General features: G+C 37.6%; 1 protein-coding gene across 2 annotated transcripts in view; it reads left to right on the top strand.

The window, feature by feature from the left end:
• Positions 1-20,939, top strand: part of RGS7 (regulator of G protein signaling 7) — a 576,861-nt gene that overhangs the window by 531,838 nt on the left and 24,084 nt on the right. For both annotated transcript variants that reach the window (XM_015127136.3, XM_015127147.3), the window contains exons 11-16: positions 5,943-6,041; positions 7,565-7,626; positions 8,602-8,712; positions 10,271-10,396; positions 15,876-16,062; positions 19,219-19,308. In XM_015127136.3, the coding sequence (XP_014982622.1) occupies positions 5,943-6,041; positions 7,565-7,626; positions 8,602-8,712; positions 10,271-10,396; positions 15,876-16,062; positions 19,219-19,308 (675 nt within the window). The remainder of the gene's footprint in view (positions 1-5,942; positions 6,042-7,564; positions 7,627-8,601; positions 8,713-10,270; positions 10,397-15,875; positions 16,063-19,218; positions 19,309-20,939) is intronic.

Below are 20,939 nucleotides of genomic sequence, written 5' to 3' on the forward strand. Positions count from 1 at the left end.
AATTGTACCATCTTTATTTTTGTACAGAGCTGCTTCAATTCTGTCATCTGGACCTCCTCTGCCTGTTTTTCTGTTTGTTTAATACAGTAAAATAAGTGTTTTTCAAATCTGTACATCTTTTTGTGGGATAACACTTTTTTTTTTAAGAGTAAATATCCTTCTTCTTCAAAACAACAAGCAACAACAAAAAAGGCAGTCTGGAGGCAGAATCCCTTCTTGCTCAGGGGAGGTCAGCCTTTGTTCTATTAAGGCCTTCAGCTGATTGGGTGAGGCCCACCCACATTATGGAGGGCAACCTGCTTTACTTAAAGTCCGTTGATTTGAATGTTAATCCCATCCAATAAACACCATCACAGAAACATCCAGAGTAATATTTGTCCACATATCTGAGTACTATGAGCCAGCCAAGTTGACACAAAATTCACCACCACAGGCGGTATCCTTCTGTAGGACAATAGCTATAGGGGTCCTAGGACACAAAGCCTGAGGGAAATGGTAAGAGCATCTGCATGTGTGTGACTGAATCCACACTTTGGGCTCCGTCCTGTAACGTTAGCGCCCATATTTCAAAATAACAGTAAGCTATTTCCTATCCTGTTCTCCTTTTCCTCTGTCACCTTCATTTGGACATCATGGCACTAAATATTACAGTTAACAGCATCAGTGAAAAGCTAATGTGCACATCCTAGAAGAACAACAGCAAATGTATAATTAGCTGTCTGGTTTTCCCACTATTAATAATCCAGTGGTTGTAGCTGTTTCTGCGTAAAATATGGATGTGTCCTCAACTCCATATACAACATGTGTACATTTACATTTTAACGTGTTACTGAACAGAATAAACTACTCATATCTTAGAGCAACACAAAAGTGTGTTGAGTACAGGGTATAGTAAAGGTGCAGGCAATAAAAATTGCTTAAATGAGAATGAATAAAGAGGGGACTTTACTTTTTTTTGAAATGGAGTGTCTCTCTGTCTTGCCCAGGCTGGAGTGTAGTGGCGGAACCTCGGCTCACTGCAGCCTCTGCCTCTCAGGTTCAAGTGATTCTCCTGTCTCAGCCTCCCAAGTAGCTGGGACTACAGGCATGTGCCACCACACCCTGCTCATTTTGTATTTTTAGTAGAGATGGGGTTTCACCATGTTGGCTAGACTGGTCTGAAACTCCTGACCTCAGGGGATCCACTCGCCTCAGCCTCCCTAAGTGCTGGGATTACAGGCATGAGCCACCACACCAGGCCAAGAGGGGACTTTTCTGATTCATGGTCTGAAACCTTGTGGCAGGCAGGGGTCGAGCTGGCCCAGGGGTGTGAGTGGACCCAGCTCTCTCACGCTCTCTCTCTGGTCACCTTCTCTCTGCTTCTTTCTCTGTACTGGCTTTCTCCATATTGTGTCAGATATGGTCAGAGTCTGTTCTCCAGTTCCACTGAGCAACCCTGAAAGAAAGAGAACTATTACCACGTCAGCCAGTCAGAAAAGCCCCAGCGATTACATTTCACATGGAAACACAGAAAGGCATCTTGTACTTTGTGGTTTCTATTTTACAGTCTCTGACTTGGTTCTTGGTCTGTTTGAGTTGCTGTGACAAAATATCTTAGACTGGGTAATTTATAAACAACAGAAATGTATTGCTCACAATTCTGGAGTCTGAGAAGTCCAATAACATGGCACCAGCAGATTTCATATCTTTCACGAGCTCACTCTGTGCTTCAAAGATGATGCCTTGCCTTCTCACTGTGTCCTCACATCGTGGAATATGCAGATGAGCTCCCTCAGGCCTCTTTATAAGGGCACTAATCCCATTCACAAGGGCTTCACCCTCATAACTAGTCATCTCCCAAAGTCCCTACCTTTTAATACCATCACATTAGGGGTTGAGGATTTCAACATATGAATTTTGGAGAGACACAAACATTCAGACCATAGCAAACCCCCACCCCCCACCTTAAAAAAAAAAAGGATAATTTTTCTAGTTATCTTCTAAAATGTCAAGGGAAATCACCTATGATTTATGTAGGAAGCCAAATCTATTTTATTTAATGAATAAATAGATGGCACTGTATATGAAAAAGTGCTTGTCTTAGCACCATAGGGAATAAAAGAACATGTTAATCAAGCCAAAGTATTGCAAATAAATGATTTTGCTATTGAAACTGAAAATGGATCTCAATTAGTTACTTTGATTCTCCCCCTGCTGCATTAAGAGATTTTATTTCTCTTCCTCTCTAACCCTACCTGTTTCTAGCTCTATGCCACCCCACCCTGTACCACAATTTGAATACATTTTTTTCCAAAACATGCAAAGCCTTTTACATTGCAAATAATTTTCATAACTTGCCTGCCAAAATAGGATTAATCTCTTTGCCTCCTTTGTCCATAAAATAATCCCCACATATAAAATTATATTCTTCTCGGCTGTTTTCATTGTAGCCAACAATCAAAGTTAAAAGCTATCACTATCCCCAGGAAATGAGCACTGCTCAGATTGGTGAAAGAGAGACCTCCTGATGTTGAATTTTATGTAAGACAAGAAATGGAAACTCTGCAGTAACTTCAGAGCCAGTAGCCAGGTGCCTGGAAGATGTTTTAAGCAACACTTCCCAATGGTTTGGGTCATGGTCTCTGGTTTTTGTTGTTGTTGTTGTTGTTGTTGTTGTTGTTTTTGAGACAGAGTCTTGCTCTGTCACCAGACTGGAATGCAGTGGTGCGATCTTGGCTCACTGCAACCTCTGCCTCCCGGGTTCAAGTGATTCTCCTGCATCAGCCTCCTGAGTAGCTGGGACTACACGCATGTGCCACCATACCCGGCTAATTTTGTATTTTCAGTAGAGATGGGGTTTCACCATGTTGGCCAGGGTGGTCTCTATCTCCTGATCTTGTGATATGCCCGCCTCGGCCTCCCAAACTACTGGGATCACAGGCGTGAGCCACCGTACCTGGCCTCTTATGGGACCTCTACGGAGTTTACGGGAAATGCATAAATGTTGAAATCATTATAGAAATGTAGAGATAAAAGATAAATTATGGGTCATTTTACTTTCATGATACCACGAATTGCTGTGTTTTTCTAGCAGTCTTTTATTTTTTTCTCTTAGCCCAAAAACTTACTGTTTAAACCATTAGCTATTTTTTATAAGCAGTGTTTACATGACCTGTAGATTATTACTTAAAAACTTTAAATAATTAAACCAAGTTAAAAAAGAATGGAAACTTCAAGTCTCAGAGTCTTTTTATTTTTGTTTTCAAAAAATAAGGTGATACAATTGAAAAAATAGCAGATACTGAAAGGTACAACTATTATATAATTGGTGATCTCTCTGTTGCCTAATTTTAATTGACAAATAATAATTGCACATATTTATGAGGTAATATTCAATAAACTTATATACCACGGAATGAACAAATCAGAGTAATCAACATATTCGTCACCACAAATATTTATCTTTTTTGTGGCAAGAACATTTAAAATCCTCTCTTTTAGTTACTTTGAAATATGTAATACATTATTATTAACAATAGTCACCTTGCTGTCCAATAGAACACTAGGGCTTATTCCTCCTAGCTAACTGACTTTATACCCATTGACCGAGATCTTTCTTTTCCCACCCCCTATCCCAGCCTCTGGTAACTGTCACTCTACTCTCTACTTCGACTTTTTTATATTCCACATGTAAGTGTAATTCTATGGTAAATACCTCTCTGCCTAGGTTATTTAACTAAACATGTCCTCTAGGCTCATCCATGTTATTGCAAATGACAGAATTTCTCGTTCTATAAAGACTGAATAGTGTTCCATTATGTATATACACCACATAATTTTTTTTTAAATCAACCTCTACTGTTATTTCAGAATTCAGAAGGTTGTTTTATTTAATCATGTTCAAATATGACTAGTATCAGCTTGGGCCATTTCCATTCCTTCAGTGTAAATTAAATCACTTTATATTCCAGGCCCTATGCTTGTTATTCTTTTCTGTTTCATAATACTTATCGCATTTTTAGTCATATATTTATTTGTGTAATTGCCTGTGTAACTTCTTTCCCTTCCACTGGGTTGTGAGTTCCAGTGCAGAAAGAAGCACATCTATTTTATTTGTATTTCCCTAATGCTTAGCACTATATCCAGTATATAGTAAGTGTTCAATAAATGTTGAATGAATGAATGAGTGAAAAAATAAGTGAAATAAAAGGGCTAGTTTAAGCCATTCAGCTCCATCCTGTTCAGGGTAAATTTAAAGCATATGAGCAAATCCTTGTGTTGAAATGGATGGCCATTTGCTGCCTCTTGTTTGGCATTATAAAAAAAGAAAACAGAAGTGGATGTCTTCAGTAATGGGAATTGGGTTCCCAAGGGTCTGGTGCTAGGGCAAGAGAAGGGCATTGAAGAGGCCTACTCAAGATAGTCTGGGAACAGATAATCCCAATGATTAAATCCAAGTTAAAATCTATTAAAGAAAGGATGAGAGCACCAAAAAAAAAGGATGGAGTCCAGGCACAGTGGCTCACGCCTGTAATCCCAGCACTTTGGGAGGCCAAGGCGGGTGGGTCACCTGAGGTCAGGAGTTCAAGACCAGCCTGACCAACATGGTGAAACCCTGTCTCTACTAAAAATGCAAAAATTACCCAGGTGTGGTGGCATGTGCCTGTAATCTCAGCTACTGTGGAGGCTGAGGCAAGAGAATCACTTGAACCCAGGAGGAGGCTGTGGTGAGCCAAGATTATGCCACTGCACTCCAGCCTGGATGACAGAATGAGACTCTGTCTCAAAAAATAAAATAAAATAAAAAGGACGGAGCAGGGGGAGACACAAGGGCAAAACCGCATCCGAAAGGTGCAGATACAGAGTCAAGAGGTAATGTAAGTGGACGTAAGGTCCTAGTGAAAGTGGATCAGGAACAAAAATACATTGAATTTAGAGATATTGGCAAGCTTGGTGACTGGCCTGAAAATTGGCATCATTAGGCATCTGGATCTAACCTCATCTAAAGTGTCTTTGCAAACCTTATCTGGTACTAATTTTATGGAGTTCATGCAGTTTTATTATGCCCTTGTTCTTCTTGCTCATGTCCAAAGAAAAAGTGCTCAGTAACACCCATTAAATTCTTTATTTTAAAGGAATAGTATAATTTTCAAGAAAAAATAATTTGGCTTCTTCCTTGAGTTGACACGTGAGATGTCTCACACTCAATTACAGATAGTTTTTCATCCCTTTAGTCACCAGATCTTTATTTATACTTACTAAGCAATGCGCCTTTCTCAAAAAAGAGTCTTCCTAAGTAGTAGGTCTCACCTTTTGACAAGTTAATAAAAAAGTACAAGGGTATTGAGAATTCCAAAGATGCATGACGCCTCTGGGGTCACTGATGTTTGCAAATGGCACCCAATAGAAAGGCCAGTGTGGTGAAGTAAATAACCCACTGTTGATACAGAGAATAGGAGTACCCCGGTGTCTTCTATTGCACCATCAGAAATCAAATCAGCAATAGAATTCTTGACTTGTCAGTCTCCTCAGTGCTCCATTTAATTTCTATGTAAAATATCAAGTTATTTTTAAATCTTCTTTTGGGTTATTACATTTCTATTCTATTCTATTCTGCATCCACCTCTCTATTTTCTTAAATGAATGCTTATGAAACATTACTTAGTGTTGACATTCTCCAACTTGGTATTCCAAGCCTGCTCTCAAAGTTTATCACATGCACCTTGTTCTCTACATATAATCAATTATTTTGTCAAAGTTAATAATCTAACTACATTTTTTTCAGAGATGTGCTTCTATTTTATATGCATATATTTATCATAGCAGTGTCTTTTGAATTTTGATAAGAAGCTTAATCAAATAAGCTTTGAGAGACCTTATTGAATTTATGCTAGAGTTACTTTTTAGAAAGTCTGTGACTGAAAATGATATTTTGTCCTAAAATGTTTTTTATTTTAATATAGTCTGTCTATGGTTTACAAAATGATATTAGAAGTCACAGTCCTACCCACACACCCACACCAGAAACTAAACCTCCAACAGAAGATGAGTTACAACAACAGGTGAGTCAACCTATGAGATGACCTGTTAAAGGTTTACAGAGTAACAGCTATGAAAACCAGAGAGTAAATGTTAATAGTGGGTATTTTTAAAGGTTATTTGTATGATTGCCTGTTTCATATGGAAGATTTGCAGTTAAAAGATAATAAAATTTTCTAATTTTAAGTATTGTAATTACTTGAAAATGTATCAATATATAGTAATGATTTTCAAAACCCCTCACTCTTTATTTACCCAAATCCTTGTTCCTCTAACCAGTTGTAAAAATCACCTATGCTGATTTGTAGGTGACTCCATCATCAATAGTTACTTTGTACCCCAAAGCTCTGTTTTAAAGAGTAAGAGGACAAGAGGTTGAGAACATTGTCACACTTCCCATATCCAATGATAGGACATTTTCTTCACAAGAGTGCTTATTCTTCCTTTCCACAGTGGTGATTTCTCTCTACCTCTTGAAGTTTTTTCTTATCAACACTGGTGTACAGTCATGGAGTCATGCTAAACTATCCAAGTAATATTATAATAATATCCAAGTAATAGTTCAAAGCAAACTCCAGTATTTCAAATCAAATAATAGTTAAATTTCTTGACTGGTTCAGTCATGGGGCTTTATTCTCATTTTGACTCTTTTCCCTTAATATTTTATTATAATACAGTTTATCAAGAGTGTAATACATACTTTTCTAGTAGATTTATAATAATCAGGAAGGAAAAGTCATTCAGGGAGTTTTTAATTAAAGTTTTCTGTACGTGATTATTCCATGTGAGCATTTGTCATGAATTGCTGATAAAAATTATTCTCAAAACACATATTGATGCTTTCTTGGTATTAGGAGATAGGATTTATTTTGAAATTATAGTAATAAATAATTTTCTAAATTTGGAGGGAAGTATGATTCTGGATTTAGGTATTCACCATGAATGAATGTTTAAAATCTCTACAATTTTATTTTTTATTTTTTTGAAACAGAGTCTTGCTCTGTCACCCAGACTGTAGTGCAGTGGTGTGATCTCAGCTCACTGCAACCTCTGCTTCAAAGTCCCAAGTGATCCTCCTGCCTCAGCCCCCAGAGTAGCTGGGACTATAGTACCTGCACCACTACACCTTGCTAATTTTTGTATATATTTTTACAGACAGGGTCTCACTATGTTGGCCAGGCTGGTCTCGAATTCCTGGGCTCAAGTGATGCGCCCACCTCGACCTCTCAAAGTGCTAGGATTACAGGCGTGAGCCACTGCACCCAGCAAAATCTCTACAATTTTAAAATAAAATTACATTTCATTAAAGTAGGCAGAATGGTCAAACTCATTGCTGTTCTAAAGTGATATCAGTTGTGTTCACATTCCAACATTTCATTTTGTCAACTCTTTAGAAGCCCTCTGCTTTTATTTTTTTAACCAACTTTGAAATTGTACTGACATAGAATATACTCTTGTTCAGAATTGCCCAGTCGATCATGATTTAGAGTAGAAAATTGTGAAAATGTCATTACTTATGTAACTCCTTCTCTCATCCTCTTTTCAGATAAAATATTGGCAAATACAGTTAGATAGACATCGGTTAAAAATGTCAAAAGTCGCTGACAGGTGAGTATTTCAAAGTGTCTACATAAATTTCAAAATTTCTTATGACAATTAAATGTGTTTAAAAATGAAAGACAGCTGTTGGGACAGATAATTAAAATCCTATAAGTAATGTGATTTTGTTTTCCTTTTTGCACATAGAAAAATTTTCAAAGAACTCTTTTGACGTAGTTTAAATGACAGAATGATTATAATTGTCTTAAATGCCTAGACGTCCAGTCCTTGTTCAACTAAGAATCAGATACAGCGGATAATTCTGCAGAGTCTAGCCTTTTCACTCCTGCCGGAAGACATGAAACTTTCCGTTTATTGATTACCTTTTGGCAACTTGGAGCTTCTCTATAAACTTACTTTAACAGTAACAATTAACACTGTTCCTGCCTGACTTCAGAATATGAATGAAACTCAAATTTTAGATATTTTCCCTTTCTTCATTTAAATCTGTTCTTAATGCCATTCATATTCTTCACTTTTGGGCATTGCCAACTCCTGCCTCTCCAACTTCTTTCCCTTCTCCCTTTTTAAATTTTATATATACATTTAAAAAACTTGTCAGTGGCTCCCATTTTACTTAATTCCTGTAAATACTTTCGACAGAATTTCCCTTTTAAGCCCTTCTCTAAGTTAGCTAAAATCTGTTCTGCTGTGGGTGGACTGATTAACCAAAGATCGGAACTGACTCTTAGCGGTGCCCTTCACACACTGACCTCTTCCACAGTGCTTCATGTTAAACAAGGGATATTGATTTATATAGCTTAGGCATGAGGAGAGATGGAATCTTTAGCCACAGTTTTCTGCCAAAAAGCACAATAAGTTGTTGCATGAAAGTTATTGACACATGAAGATTGCCATTGGATTTCATTCTTTAAGTGAGCAAGAATTCCTTGGTCCCACATTTTTATATTGTTTTCCTTGCTTTGGACTGGCTGTAACCCCAGTCAGAAAACTAAAGAAAGTGGAAATGTTTTTTCTCCCTAGTCTACTAGGTTACACGGAACAGTATTTAGAATACGACCCGTTTCTCTTGCCACCTGATCCTTCTAACCCATGGCTGTCCGATGACACCACTTTCTGGGAGCTTGAAGCAAGGTAGGTGGCATTTTGTCTTTCTCACAAATATGTTGCTGTATTTCAGGGTCTGAGTGAAATGGGAAGGAATTTATTGTTGGCTAATTGTGAATGTAATTTTGTTCTTTGTCTCCATTGGCTCATATCTAACATTCTTGTTTGAGATAATGGCTTTTGACCATTAGACATTCACGTTTGCATTAAGATTTGCATTGCTGGAAAGACCAACCCAAAATTAGAGGTGCAATTATTCAGAGTTAGGATCTTCAGTTCTTGAAATTTAGCTCATTGCTATTATCTTCCTGGAAAACCCACGTAGTCACAAAGGCTCATGTATTCAAGTAAAATGAATGCTAAAGCCATGCATACTTAAGCCCAACACAAGTATTTCTTTATAAATTGAATTTTAAAACAAAATGGTCTTACCATAAACACTGTAAGAGAAACTGGCAAGACACTTACTTCCTAAGAAAAGCAAAGCACCACTTAGGACTCCCTGGTTTCCTTCATGAGCTATATAGGGAAAGAATTGCATCATCAGTCTTAACAGAGTCATAAAAAGATCATGGCTTATCACTTTACAAAGAAAACATTGGCACTCTGTCATATTTCTAGCAGTTCTCTAGATTGCATTTCTGGACTATCTCTTTCTTTTGCATCCAGCCATGAATCTTAAACACTGGACATGCCCAGAACTCTTCATCCACAAATTAAAGATTTTACAGATGAGAAACCTGGAACCCCAAAATATTGTGACTCAGCTAGGATTAGGTCACAGATTTAATTGACACCAGAGTCATAAGCTAGTATTGAGATCTTTTGATTACCAATGCATTTTCCCCAGTTCAATATACCTGCATGGCACTGTGTGGCATAGTGGTTAAGAAATGTGTGCCTGGTGTGGTGGCTCACACCTGTAATCCCAGCACTTTGGGAGGCTGAGGTGGGTGGATCACCTGAGATCAGGAGTTCAAGACCAGCCTGGCCCAAGTGGTGAAACCCCATCTCTACTAAAAGTATAAAAAGTAGTGGGTCATGGTGGCAGGCGCCTGTAATCCCAGCTACTCGGGAGGCTGAGGCAGGAGACTCTCTTGAGCCCGGGAGGCGGAGGTTGCAGTGAGCCGAGATCGCACCGTTGTACTCCAGCCTGGTTGACAAGAGCGAAACTCCGTCTCAGAAAAAAGAAAGAAAAGAAGTGTGGCATTGAGGTCAGAACATCTGGATCTTTGCCCCTTATTACTTGCCTGACATTGGCAAGTGATAACTCTATACCTCAATTTCCTCATCTGTAAATAATAAGATTAATAGTGCCTATCTCATAAAGTGGCTGGCAGAAACTAAAAGAGACCATTTTTGTAAAGTCCTTAGCACATAATGCTCAATAAATGTTAGACTTTATTATTAATACTAATGTACATGATGATTTCACACAGAGCCGTTAATCAGAGGTATATTTTTTTGAAACAAAAGGTAAAGATGGGAACTTCGAGGCACACATGATTTTAAAGGAGAATGTAATAACAAAAAAATTGGAATTCTGATGAAAGGAATGTGTTTGCCTTTGTTTTATCTTCTATAGCAAAGAACCGAGCCAGCAGAGGGTAAAACGATGGGGTTTCGGCATGGACGAGGCATTGAAAGACCCAGTTGGGAGAGAACAGTTCCTTAAATTTCTAGAGTCAGAATTCAGCTCGGAAAATTTAAGGTAAGACACATTGCTTGGATCTTATACGCCAGAGAAATACTGTCTGTGATGTATCTGGTTATTCTGGAGGTAATAGATCCTCCACTAACATCATAATGATGTTATGAACCCACTGAATTTCTGCCACCTAATGAAGGGGAAAAAGATAGCAAGGCAAAGGCTGTCCCACGTATCAATTTCTTATAACTTATTTTTACGCCGTCTCTGTGCCTCCAGATGTTTTAACTATACAAATTTGGTGGCTTTGAAATGGACTCTGTAAAGAAATGCAGTACAAAGAGCAATGTTTGGCAAAGTGGAGACTGGCCAATAACATTTATGAAGTTCAATAAAAATATCATCTATTTGTCAATGTCGACTATCTTTGCGTATCACTTCTCAAGCAAGTTAGAGAAGAAGAGACTGGGCAGCTGTATCAAATAACTTGAAACCAAACTACTGGGCTGTCTCATTCTCTTTGCATGTTTAAATAATAGCCACAGGGCAATTGAGAGCAGCACAGCATTGAGCTGTTCATGAGACAGCAACACTCGTTCTGCCCATCTGTTGTAAACATCGTCTTTATATATTTTTAAAATTTGCTAACATAAGGAGGATCTGAAAATTGCATTTTTAAATATAAGACATTAGAGTGGATTTTAATAGCTCTATTTAACATCTTTGAAGGGAGTGATAACTTTCCACTATATAAGACTGTTTTTTCATGAGCTTTTCATTCATTATTCTTTTGAAACCTGATGCCCAATTTTTACTTTTCCATGACTTATGCAGTCCTGCAAAATTCATTTGCTGAAAGTTCTCTGCATTCATTCATTTTCATTGGAACGAAGTAGTGCCAGGCATGGTCACGTTCTTTTCAGGAGATTTAACAGGAATCCCAAACCATTCACAAAGATGTAGGACGCTGACACATGTCACATGGATGAAGCAAGATGACCACAGGCAGAACCTGGAGGAGTGTAACTCTCTATGTGTGCCTAGCATGGATTGCTGGCATGCAGCTTCCTATTCTCCTTCCAGTTTATGGGAATCCTTCATGCTTGGGCTTTTGCAAGATCTTGCTGCTAAAGTTGCTAAAGTTCTGTATTGAGCCTACTAATAACATTTTCTATGTTGAGGTCACATTGTCAATGATTGAGTGCAAGAATTCATTAAAAGGCTAGGCGCGGGGCTCAGGCCTGTAATCCCACCACTTTGGGAGCTGAGGCAGGTGGATCTCTTGAGGCCAGGAATTTGAGACCAGCCTGGCCAACACGGCAAACTCCATCTCTACAAAAAATAAAAATTAAAATTAACTGGGCATGATGGCACATGCCTGTAGTGCCAGCTGCTGGGGAGGCTGAGGAATGAGAATCACTTAAACCCAGGAGGTGGAGGTTGCAGTGAGCCAAGATTGCACCACTGCACTCCAGCCCGGGCAACAGAGCAAGACTCTGTCTAAAAAAGAAAAAAAAAAAGAATGCATTAAAAATAAAGCAGAGATAAAGGATACTTGAGGCATTTTAGTGGCTGGGGAGATGGATGTTCCTCTCATTCTCTAAGTTTTTGAAAACATGTTGGTATTATTTGTATCACCATGAGTAAATAAACAAGTAATAAACCTTACCAGCCTTGCCTAGCCAAATAAAAACATCTCCTTCTCTCATTAAAATTACAGTCTGTTAGTAGATACAGACGAGAAAACAAATTGCAGCACAAAATCCTGGGTGTTTAGTTGGGAGAAGCACAGAGGGATGCCTAGCCCAGAGTTAGAGACCAGCAAAGGGATACTAGGGGAAATTGCTTCTAGGCTAAGAGCTGGACAATGGGGAGGAGATAAACCATCAAAACAGGAAGAGAGAAGATGCTTTTGGAAAAAGAGCATGTGGATACTCAGTTTCAGGCATGAATTGAATTATTGCCAATTTCTTAGTTCAAGCTTTAATCATTTCTTATCTTAATCATTCTATGCCGTACTAGACTCTAGGCTAAGTAATTATATTTAAGAAATATTAGATTATCTTATATATATGCACATATTATATATATACATATATATATTTCTTGAGTATCTACTATATGCCTATCATAGTAAGTATAGATCAGTAGATAAATGAAAGATGTAGATTAGATTAATTATTGAATACCTACAAGACACCAGAATATATTTATATCTACTACTTTTATAATATGCTATGTTATATTTTGCATTCATTATTTCTGATCATCACACATCTAACCACCAAAACCAACATAAAGTGTAAATACTGCCTCATTTTATAGATGAGAAAAGCATGACTGAGGAAGCTTAAGCCGAGAAAGTATGCCTAAGGAGGTCAGATTGCATGTAAGTGGCATTCTTGGCTTCCTGCAAACCAGTACCAAGCTACTGTCCACTGCTCCCCAAATCTGAGCCCTACTCTGCTTCCACTGACATATCTGTGTCACACACTGAAGGAGACAAAACGGTCCAGTGGTCAACAGGGCTGTGAATTGCACTTAAAATAAAATAACCCTCCGTGCATCTTAACCAAACAGCTGCCCTCCTGTTATCAGTGAGAGTGTGTCACTCACCTGAGCTTTTTTTTTTTTTTCGAATATTAGGACAGGAGAAAAATAAGAAGCACTGTTTCTCAATAACTACTTATGCTTCAAATACACCCTCTGCTCTCCCTAATAGGGAGAAGAAACTTGAAATTTTATGATGTATTTCCCTCATTCTTTTTTTCGAGCAAAACACATAGCATGAGCAAGTGCTAAGAAAATGTAGTAATATCATGAGTTTTTATCTTTGAGTGACTAAAAATATGCCAGGTACTTTTCAGCACCTTCTATATAATTTATATCATTAGTATAGATTAATGGAATTAATTTAATCAACTAATCCAATGGAAACCAATTAATCCAGTGGAAACCCAGTGAAATAAGCATTATCATCCCATTTTACTGATGAGGAAATCAAGAATCAAAGACATTAAAAATACTTACTTAGGTTCCAGCTACCAGGAAATAAAGGATATAGGATTTTTTTTTTTTTTTAAGAGAGATGGGATCTTTCTCTGACACCCAGGCTGCAGTTCAGAGGCACTGTCATAGCTCACAGCAGGCTTGAACTCCTGGGCTCAAGTGATCCTCCCACCTCAGCCTCCTGAGTAGCTGGGACCACAGGTGCACGCCATTGCACCCGGCTCCTCTATGCTATTAAGCTATTACAATAATTACAGTAATGGTGAGACTAAGAAAGGCAACGATGCTGTTAGAAAGACCATGTGAGGGAGTGCTTGTGGGCATGTCATCTGCTGCAGACTTTCTGGGGGCAAACCTCAGCCATGACACTAATAGTGAGATGGGATAGTGAGCAACCTTAAATAAGCAACTTCATCTTCATATGCTCAGTTTCCTCTTCTCTAAAATGAGGGGAATAATAGAACTTGCTTTATAGAGTTACTGTGGGAATTAAATGAGTTAATATGTGAATCACTTAGAGCAGTGCCTGCACCTACATGTTGGTGTAGGTGTGGTTATTAACTTCTCAACCCTTTTATATTTTATGCTTATTTCCAGGCCCATTTCAGATGTCACTGGATTTAGAAGAGCTTTTTCTAGATCCCCCTTTTCCAATCCAGCACTTGCCCCAGCAGGGGGACTCTTTCCTGCTTGCCATTCCCAGACTATCTAGTTCATTCTCTTCCTGGAGAGCCATTCATGTACTTCCTGGTGTTACGGCCATTTAAATGGTTTATCTTTTCCTCTACTCATTCTTTGAGGACAGAGACTTTGTTTTGATTGATGTGTTCAAAGTGTGCTGGAATGAACTTGACTGAGCATATGTTAATTTCAAAACTCCTGCTCCCTCGGATTACGCATAGCATTCCTTTTTTTTTTTTTTTTTTTTTTTTTTGAGACAGAGTTTTGCTCTTGTTGCCCAGGCTGGAGTGCAGTGGCATGATCTTGGCTCACCGCAACCTCCACCTCCCGGGTTCAAGTGATTCTCGTGCCTCAGCCTCCCGAGTAGCTGGGATTACAGGCGTTCACCACCATGCCCAGCTAATTTTTCTATTATTAGTAGAGACAGGGTTTCACCATGTTGGCCAGGCTGATCTCAAATGCCCAACCTCAGATGATCTGCCCGCCTCGACCTCCCAAAGTGCTGGGATTACAGACGTGAGCCACCACGCCCAGGCTTGCATAGTATTCCTATTAGAGTGCACAGTGTCTAAATCTGTGTTTTAAGAGGGAATGGTCTTGAGCCTTCCTTTCTAAAAGTCATGGTGGTAGTTTCCTGTTTGAGGTGTTGTCAAAGTTAGATTATCCTCTGTTATATATATCTATTAAAAAACAAAATCTGGAAATGAAAACTCAAAAATCACTAGCCTGAGTAGTAGTTGATATTCTAATTCTAGCTCATGCACTTCATTACTGATTTCTGATTATTCATTAATGGTCAAGTTAAAGCTTAGTAGTTACGAAGGTACTGCTGATCACCTCTGTTAAGACTCTGTGGCCGTCTTTGCCTTTCCTGGACTGCATCTGCTATTAGAGCAGTAAGAGTGTTTACGGAGGATAACACAGTCCTAGCAGCAACTTTTTCACGTAGAGTGTTTGTTTCTATTAACAAATTATGATATAGTCATTTATCTTTTAAACATTATTTCTGGAGATCTAACCAGCAAGCTCTAACCTAGAGCATAATATTGAAGAAATGCAACCAGTTAATACAATGTGGCCCCTTCTCACTAGACTTTACCACTTGCTATTATCAACCAAAACACACTCCCAGGTTCCTTCAGTATATATATACTATAAATATAGTCTATATTCAGAAGTCTATATTCAGAAGTAAGTCAGTATATATTCTTCTGTGGCTTCTGAATTGCAATGATGCCTCTACACATTTAAACTTTTCAAGTAATTCCATGTGAAAGCTTGCTGCTTCGGTCATTCCATAACTCTCTCAATTAAATTAGCTTATCATTAGTTAATTGTTTTTATTTTTCCAGCCAGGGAATTTTCTGATCTTATGTCCAGGCCTCTTTTAACTTCAGTGAAGCTTCTTTGTAATTCTCTTACAAGCTAGAACAGAAAAGGCTCTCCACACTAGCCCCCATTGCTCAAATGGACAGAAGATCCAAAGAACACAGTGCATGGCTTTGTCTCCCAATTGGAGGCTCCATGTCCTACACCTTTAATTCCCTTCAAACTCCTCTTCGTTTTCAATAAACAGTTAGCAGTGCTGCTTTCCTTAGCTAAAATGAATGTTATACAGGGCTCTGACAGATCTGCTTTTAACAACAAACACTTAAAAGAGATTGTTTTTCATAATTCCTTCCAAAGAAGATTATACCTTTGAATATAGTCAGTACCACCCTGATACTGGAAGCCCTCTGAGAAAGTGAGTTGGCTGTGAGTCATCATGATGAACTGCATGATCCGTAAATATCACAAGGATTTTCAGATGATGGGCCGTCAGAGTAAACACCTGATCTCACATTTTGCATAGATTCTGGCTGGCAGTGGAGGACCTGAAAAAGAGGCCTATTAAAGAAGTGCCCTCAAGAGTTCAGGAAATATGGCAAGAGTTTCTGGCTCCTGGAGCCCCCAGTGCCATTAACTTGGATTCCAAGAGTTATGACAAAACCACACAGAACGTGAAGGAACCTGGACGATACACATTTGAAGATGCTCAGGTGGGTGTACGGTGGGCCTCACATCACAAATGTGCTTCTGAGAAGGTGATCGTTGGGTATATTCATTTTATTTTCATTATAAATGGCAGCTATTTCTAACATTTTCAATTTAGATAACTGTAAAACAACTCTAACTGATCTAGGAAGGAACAAAGACACATTAAACTGAATAGTTTTTTAAAACCTGGGAATATTTTCTAAGTTTGAATATTTTTATATGAAGGGACATATTTGAAATATTTTAAAACTTTTACTTCAGTTTCTACTCTGTTCCCCCAATAAGTGAGCAAACACTATCTAGTGATGGCCCCCATCTCAATAAAATATTTTTTAAAACATTTTTTAAAAAGATTTAAAATCTTTAAGGCATCTTCAATGTAGAGATTCCAAGACTCTGACATTCCTGAATTATTCATTATTATAAATTATTCAAACTGAATTAGCTTAAAGTTATGTCAAACTCAAACCAGTTTTATCTCTGGTGAAAAAAAAAACAAATATTAGATTCTGACATTTCTTAAATTTTCAAGTTAATTTTTTAGCCTACAGAAAGAAAAAATAAAGAAAACTGATTCTAATTTCCTAAGACAAATTGTTAGTCATCTTTTCTCAAACTGGATCTTAATTCCCTTTGTAAAAACAACTTGAATTTCTGCCTTCTCTCAAAAAATATTGATACGCAAGAAGAAAAATCAACTTCTTATGAGGGGATAGTGTTTGCTGATAATGTGGTATTTTATTTTATTTTATTTTATTTTATTTTATTTTATTTTATTTTATTTTATTTTTGGAAACAAGGTCTCTTTCTGTTCCCTATAGTGGCATGATCATGGCTCACTATAGCCTTGGCCTCCCAGGTTTAAGCAATCCTCCTACCTCAGCCTCCCAAGTAGCTGGGACCACAGGCATGCACCACCATGCCTGGCTAATTAAAAAAAATTTTTTTTTTGTAGAGACAGGGTGGGTCTCCCTATGTTGCCCAGGCTGGTCTCCGACTCCTGGGCTCAAGCAGTCCTCCCACCTTAGCCTCTCAAAGTGCTGGGATTACAGGCATGAGCCACTGCACCCACTCCCTAATGATGTGTTGAAGTTGGTTTTTAAATCAGAACGTGCATACTGCATAATTTCTTAAACTTCTTTTGGAGAATAATATTAATTCTAAAAAGTACCTTTTTAAAACACACACATTACTAAAATAAAATATAGAAGACAAAGAATGAGATACACGAATATCCTTCCTTATTTCCATGCTCTATAGAAAATACATTTCTCCTTGGCTTTCATTTAAAGAAATCAGCAACTGTGTAGAAAACTAACATGAATTTTAACAGCTAACTGGATACCTATCCCATGTGGTTCAGCCATGGTCTCCGATGTAGAAATAATTACACTCTAGAGAGAACATGACAGAGAGCAGACCAGAAATTCTGGCCCTACTGCTCACTTCTCTGTGATCTTTCTTTCTTTCAGTCCAAGATAAAATGTCAAGCATCTTTCTAGAGGTAACAATGTGTAAAATGTTTGGAATGCCCTTCCCGAGGTATAAAAAAGAACTTTTTTTGGTTATCGGTGTCACTTAAAAATATTCTTGCCTAAGAGGATCCTCTTTTCTTATAGAAAAAAAGAAATTTCTATAGAAAACATTACCACTTGGCCCTAGATTTATTTTTCAGTTAAGCTCAGATATTTAATTCTAGTTTTTCTGTGGTTTTTAAAAAATCCTATCGTTAGCTAAATTGCCTAGGTTCTGATTTCAGCTCTGCTCTGTGACTACTTCTCCATGCCTCCGTTTCTTCACTTGTAAAATGGACATAATGGTTACCAAGCCCACAGGAGTTTTGTAAGGCTTACACTAACTAATAGAGGAAAGCACTTAAAAGAGTACCTGCCATATACCCAAGTATATTTGAGCACTTACTATCCACACCCCATGCTTTGCAACACATCTATTATTCCTTTAATCATCACAGCAATGCTATTTTATAGATTAGAACATTAAGGATCAGAGAGATGAAAAAGTTGGCCTAAATTTACCCTATTTGTAAGAGGTAGTTCTTGAGCAAGGTAGAATCTGAATTTCCAAATGCTTCATTCCAAAACCAGCCATTGCTCTACTTTTCAAACAAATTCCCATACAGTTCCAAACTTAACATTCTTTGAAGATCACCCTTGGGCTAGGTCTGGAGACTTAATCCTGAATGTCTTTAAATGGGTTTAAAGTAACTTCAAATTATTGCTGTTATGTTTAAGACCAGAGAACTGGAGTCATTTCTTGAAACATGTATTTTATTCAAGAAAAAAAAAAAAAGAAAGAAAATTTGGACATTCAGAACACTCTCCAATAGTTCCAAGCTCTACACCTAACTGGTATTTCACTAGAATAGGAAGATCAAGACACATGTTAGCTCCCTGAGCTGCAGTAGACCAGAGTAGAATCTCCCTAGATTGGGTCAAGATTGAATTGAATGAGTAACTTTTTCCTTTTTTTTGACTTCTTTGTCTACCAAAATTCATCATCAAAACAGAATTTTGCAAACTTCTTAGGGGTGAATGATCAAATATTTACCTAATCTGTCACTGAGTAAGTAATAAGAAAGAGCACACAAATTTGGAGACTTAGCAATTAAATATCACAAAATTTATTTTTGGACTTGTGCTCTGACCCAAGGTGGGCGTGGAAGACAATTTTCCATGCAATTTGTACCAAAGAGATGATCCGATTCATCTGGGCAGTTGGCCCCCCTCCAGTAAATATAGAGGCCAAAAGTATCCAGGATGATTACTCAGTCTGAGTTAACATTACTCACTTCAGGCCTGGAGTAATTTTAAGAGATAGCAAATTTAGTTATATTCTCTAGTGATCTATATAAGTCAACAACTTGATCTGAGGTTATTTTCTGACAAATTCCATTTTTTTAATGACTGGATGTGATTTGCCTCCTCAGTAGCTCCTAAACCAATTTAAACAATGATCCCATGAATGAGATATTGAATTTGAAGATCTAAATGTCCTGTAAATAGAAGGTATTCTAATCAGCATTGTTATTACTATTTTTAGCTGCTACTAGATTTGTTCTTTAGCCACGTGTGGCATCATAATATTTTACTTTTCCCAAGAAATAATAAAGAAGCACCTCAACCATTATTTCTTTTTAGGAGCACATTTACAAACTGATGAAAAGTGATTCATACCCACGTTTTATAAGATCCAGTGCCTATCAGGAGCTTCTACAGGCAAAGAAAAAGGTATTGGTTTTTTCGTGAGTTGTTTTTTCTTGACCTAGTTCTCAGTTATAATTATCTGGAGTAATTACCTCTGCTGAATCCAGGGTATTGGACTAATGGTAAGTGAACATACTCCAAGACCCTCCCCCAAACCTTTGCATTTTATAAGGGCCATTTAAGTTGTTTCTGTTTGTTTATTGCTTATTGTATTACTTTCTGTTTGTTTGTTTCTGCAGATGTTCATGCTTTGCAAAATTTATTAGAAGCTGTTTTCATGTTTCATGTTAGTCTTCTGTATGCCTAGTTTCAAGGAATCAAAATTACAATAAAGAAAAGAAAGTAACAAAGTCATTAGTCAAAAATTTCAAGAGGGTTTTCTTTGCTCAGTAAGCTAGAATGTATGTTTTGAACCACAGGCCTCATAACTGAAAGTAGACTCACTTTTTTCAATAATAGGTGACAAAAGGTAGGAATGTTTGCTTCCGAATATTTTCATTTGGCATTTATCTTGAATCACTTAATATCCCTGTGATGAATTTTATACACCTAGCATGGTAGCCAAGCACATTATGGGAGCATTGTAGTAGACCTCATTATTCAACAATGTTAATAATCAATGTCTCTCTGTTCGTAACTCCTTACGCAATCGATACAACAGGGAAGAGAAAACCTGGACATAAACATCAACACCATTCATTATTTTTAACGTTAAAATAGTTCACAGCTTCTTGAAATTCTGAGTTTAAATTATAATTTTGTGTAGTTCATGATCATCATATAGGCTAATAAGATTTTTTTAAGTCCATTGCCTTTACAACTGGAAATGGATACTTCGTAGTAACACTATCCAGTACAGCAGTCACTAGCCACTTGGGACTGTTTAAATCTTAGTTAATTAAAATTATATAACGTTCTAGCCAAATTTCAAATGCTCAATAACCACAGCTACAGACTTCTGTATTGGACAGCATAGAATGAGATTTCCATCCTTTTGGAAAGTTCTATTAGACATTAATGCTCTATAGAATTAATGATGTTGTCAACAGAAATTTTTTCTGATAAAAATTTTGAGGAAATTCTGAGGATATGCTGCTAGATTTTTAAATATTTAGGCTCTGCAAATGTCAGTATAAAGCCTTCCCATATCTACTTCATTTCGGCTTAATTTGATTTTGCTTGAATCACACCATTTTGTTTGTACAAGACAAGTTTTTGGTGTTAGCACTAATGAAAGCAGAGCCCATGTCCTATGAGAAGAAGCCTCCCTCGGCGGCTCTCCTACCTCCATGGGCCTTCTGATTTAGAACATGGATTTGGCGTTGCATCATTTCATTATCCTGTCTTTTTCTGCTCTGTTTTCCTTGCTTTTTTTTTTTTTAATCTTCCTTTATTTCCCTTCACCCTATCCTACCCCACATACGTAAGTCTGGAAACTCAATGGATCGCAGAACATCTTTTGAAAAATTTGCACAGAATGTGGTAAGTTTTATTTTTTGAGGAATTATGAATCATTAAGTCCAATGAAATTTTTCCAATTTTCCTATTTCTAGCCCTGTTGCCCACCTTGCATTCTTGATGTAACAGCAAAAGTGTTTCTTTTATTCAAATTCAGAACTTCATGTTTTCTGCTCTTTCTGTCCCATCCATTTCCA

This window comes from Macaca mulatta, chromosome 1 (genome assembly GCF_049350105.2).
Source record: "Macaca mulatta isolate MMU2019108-1 chromosome 1, T2T-MMU8v2.0, whole genome shotgun sequence".
In the NCBI taxonomy this organism is placed as follows: Eukaryota; Metazoa; Chordata; class Mammalia; order Primates; family Cercopithecidae; genus Macaca; species Macaca mulatta.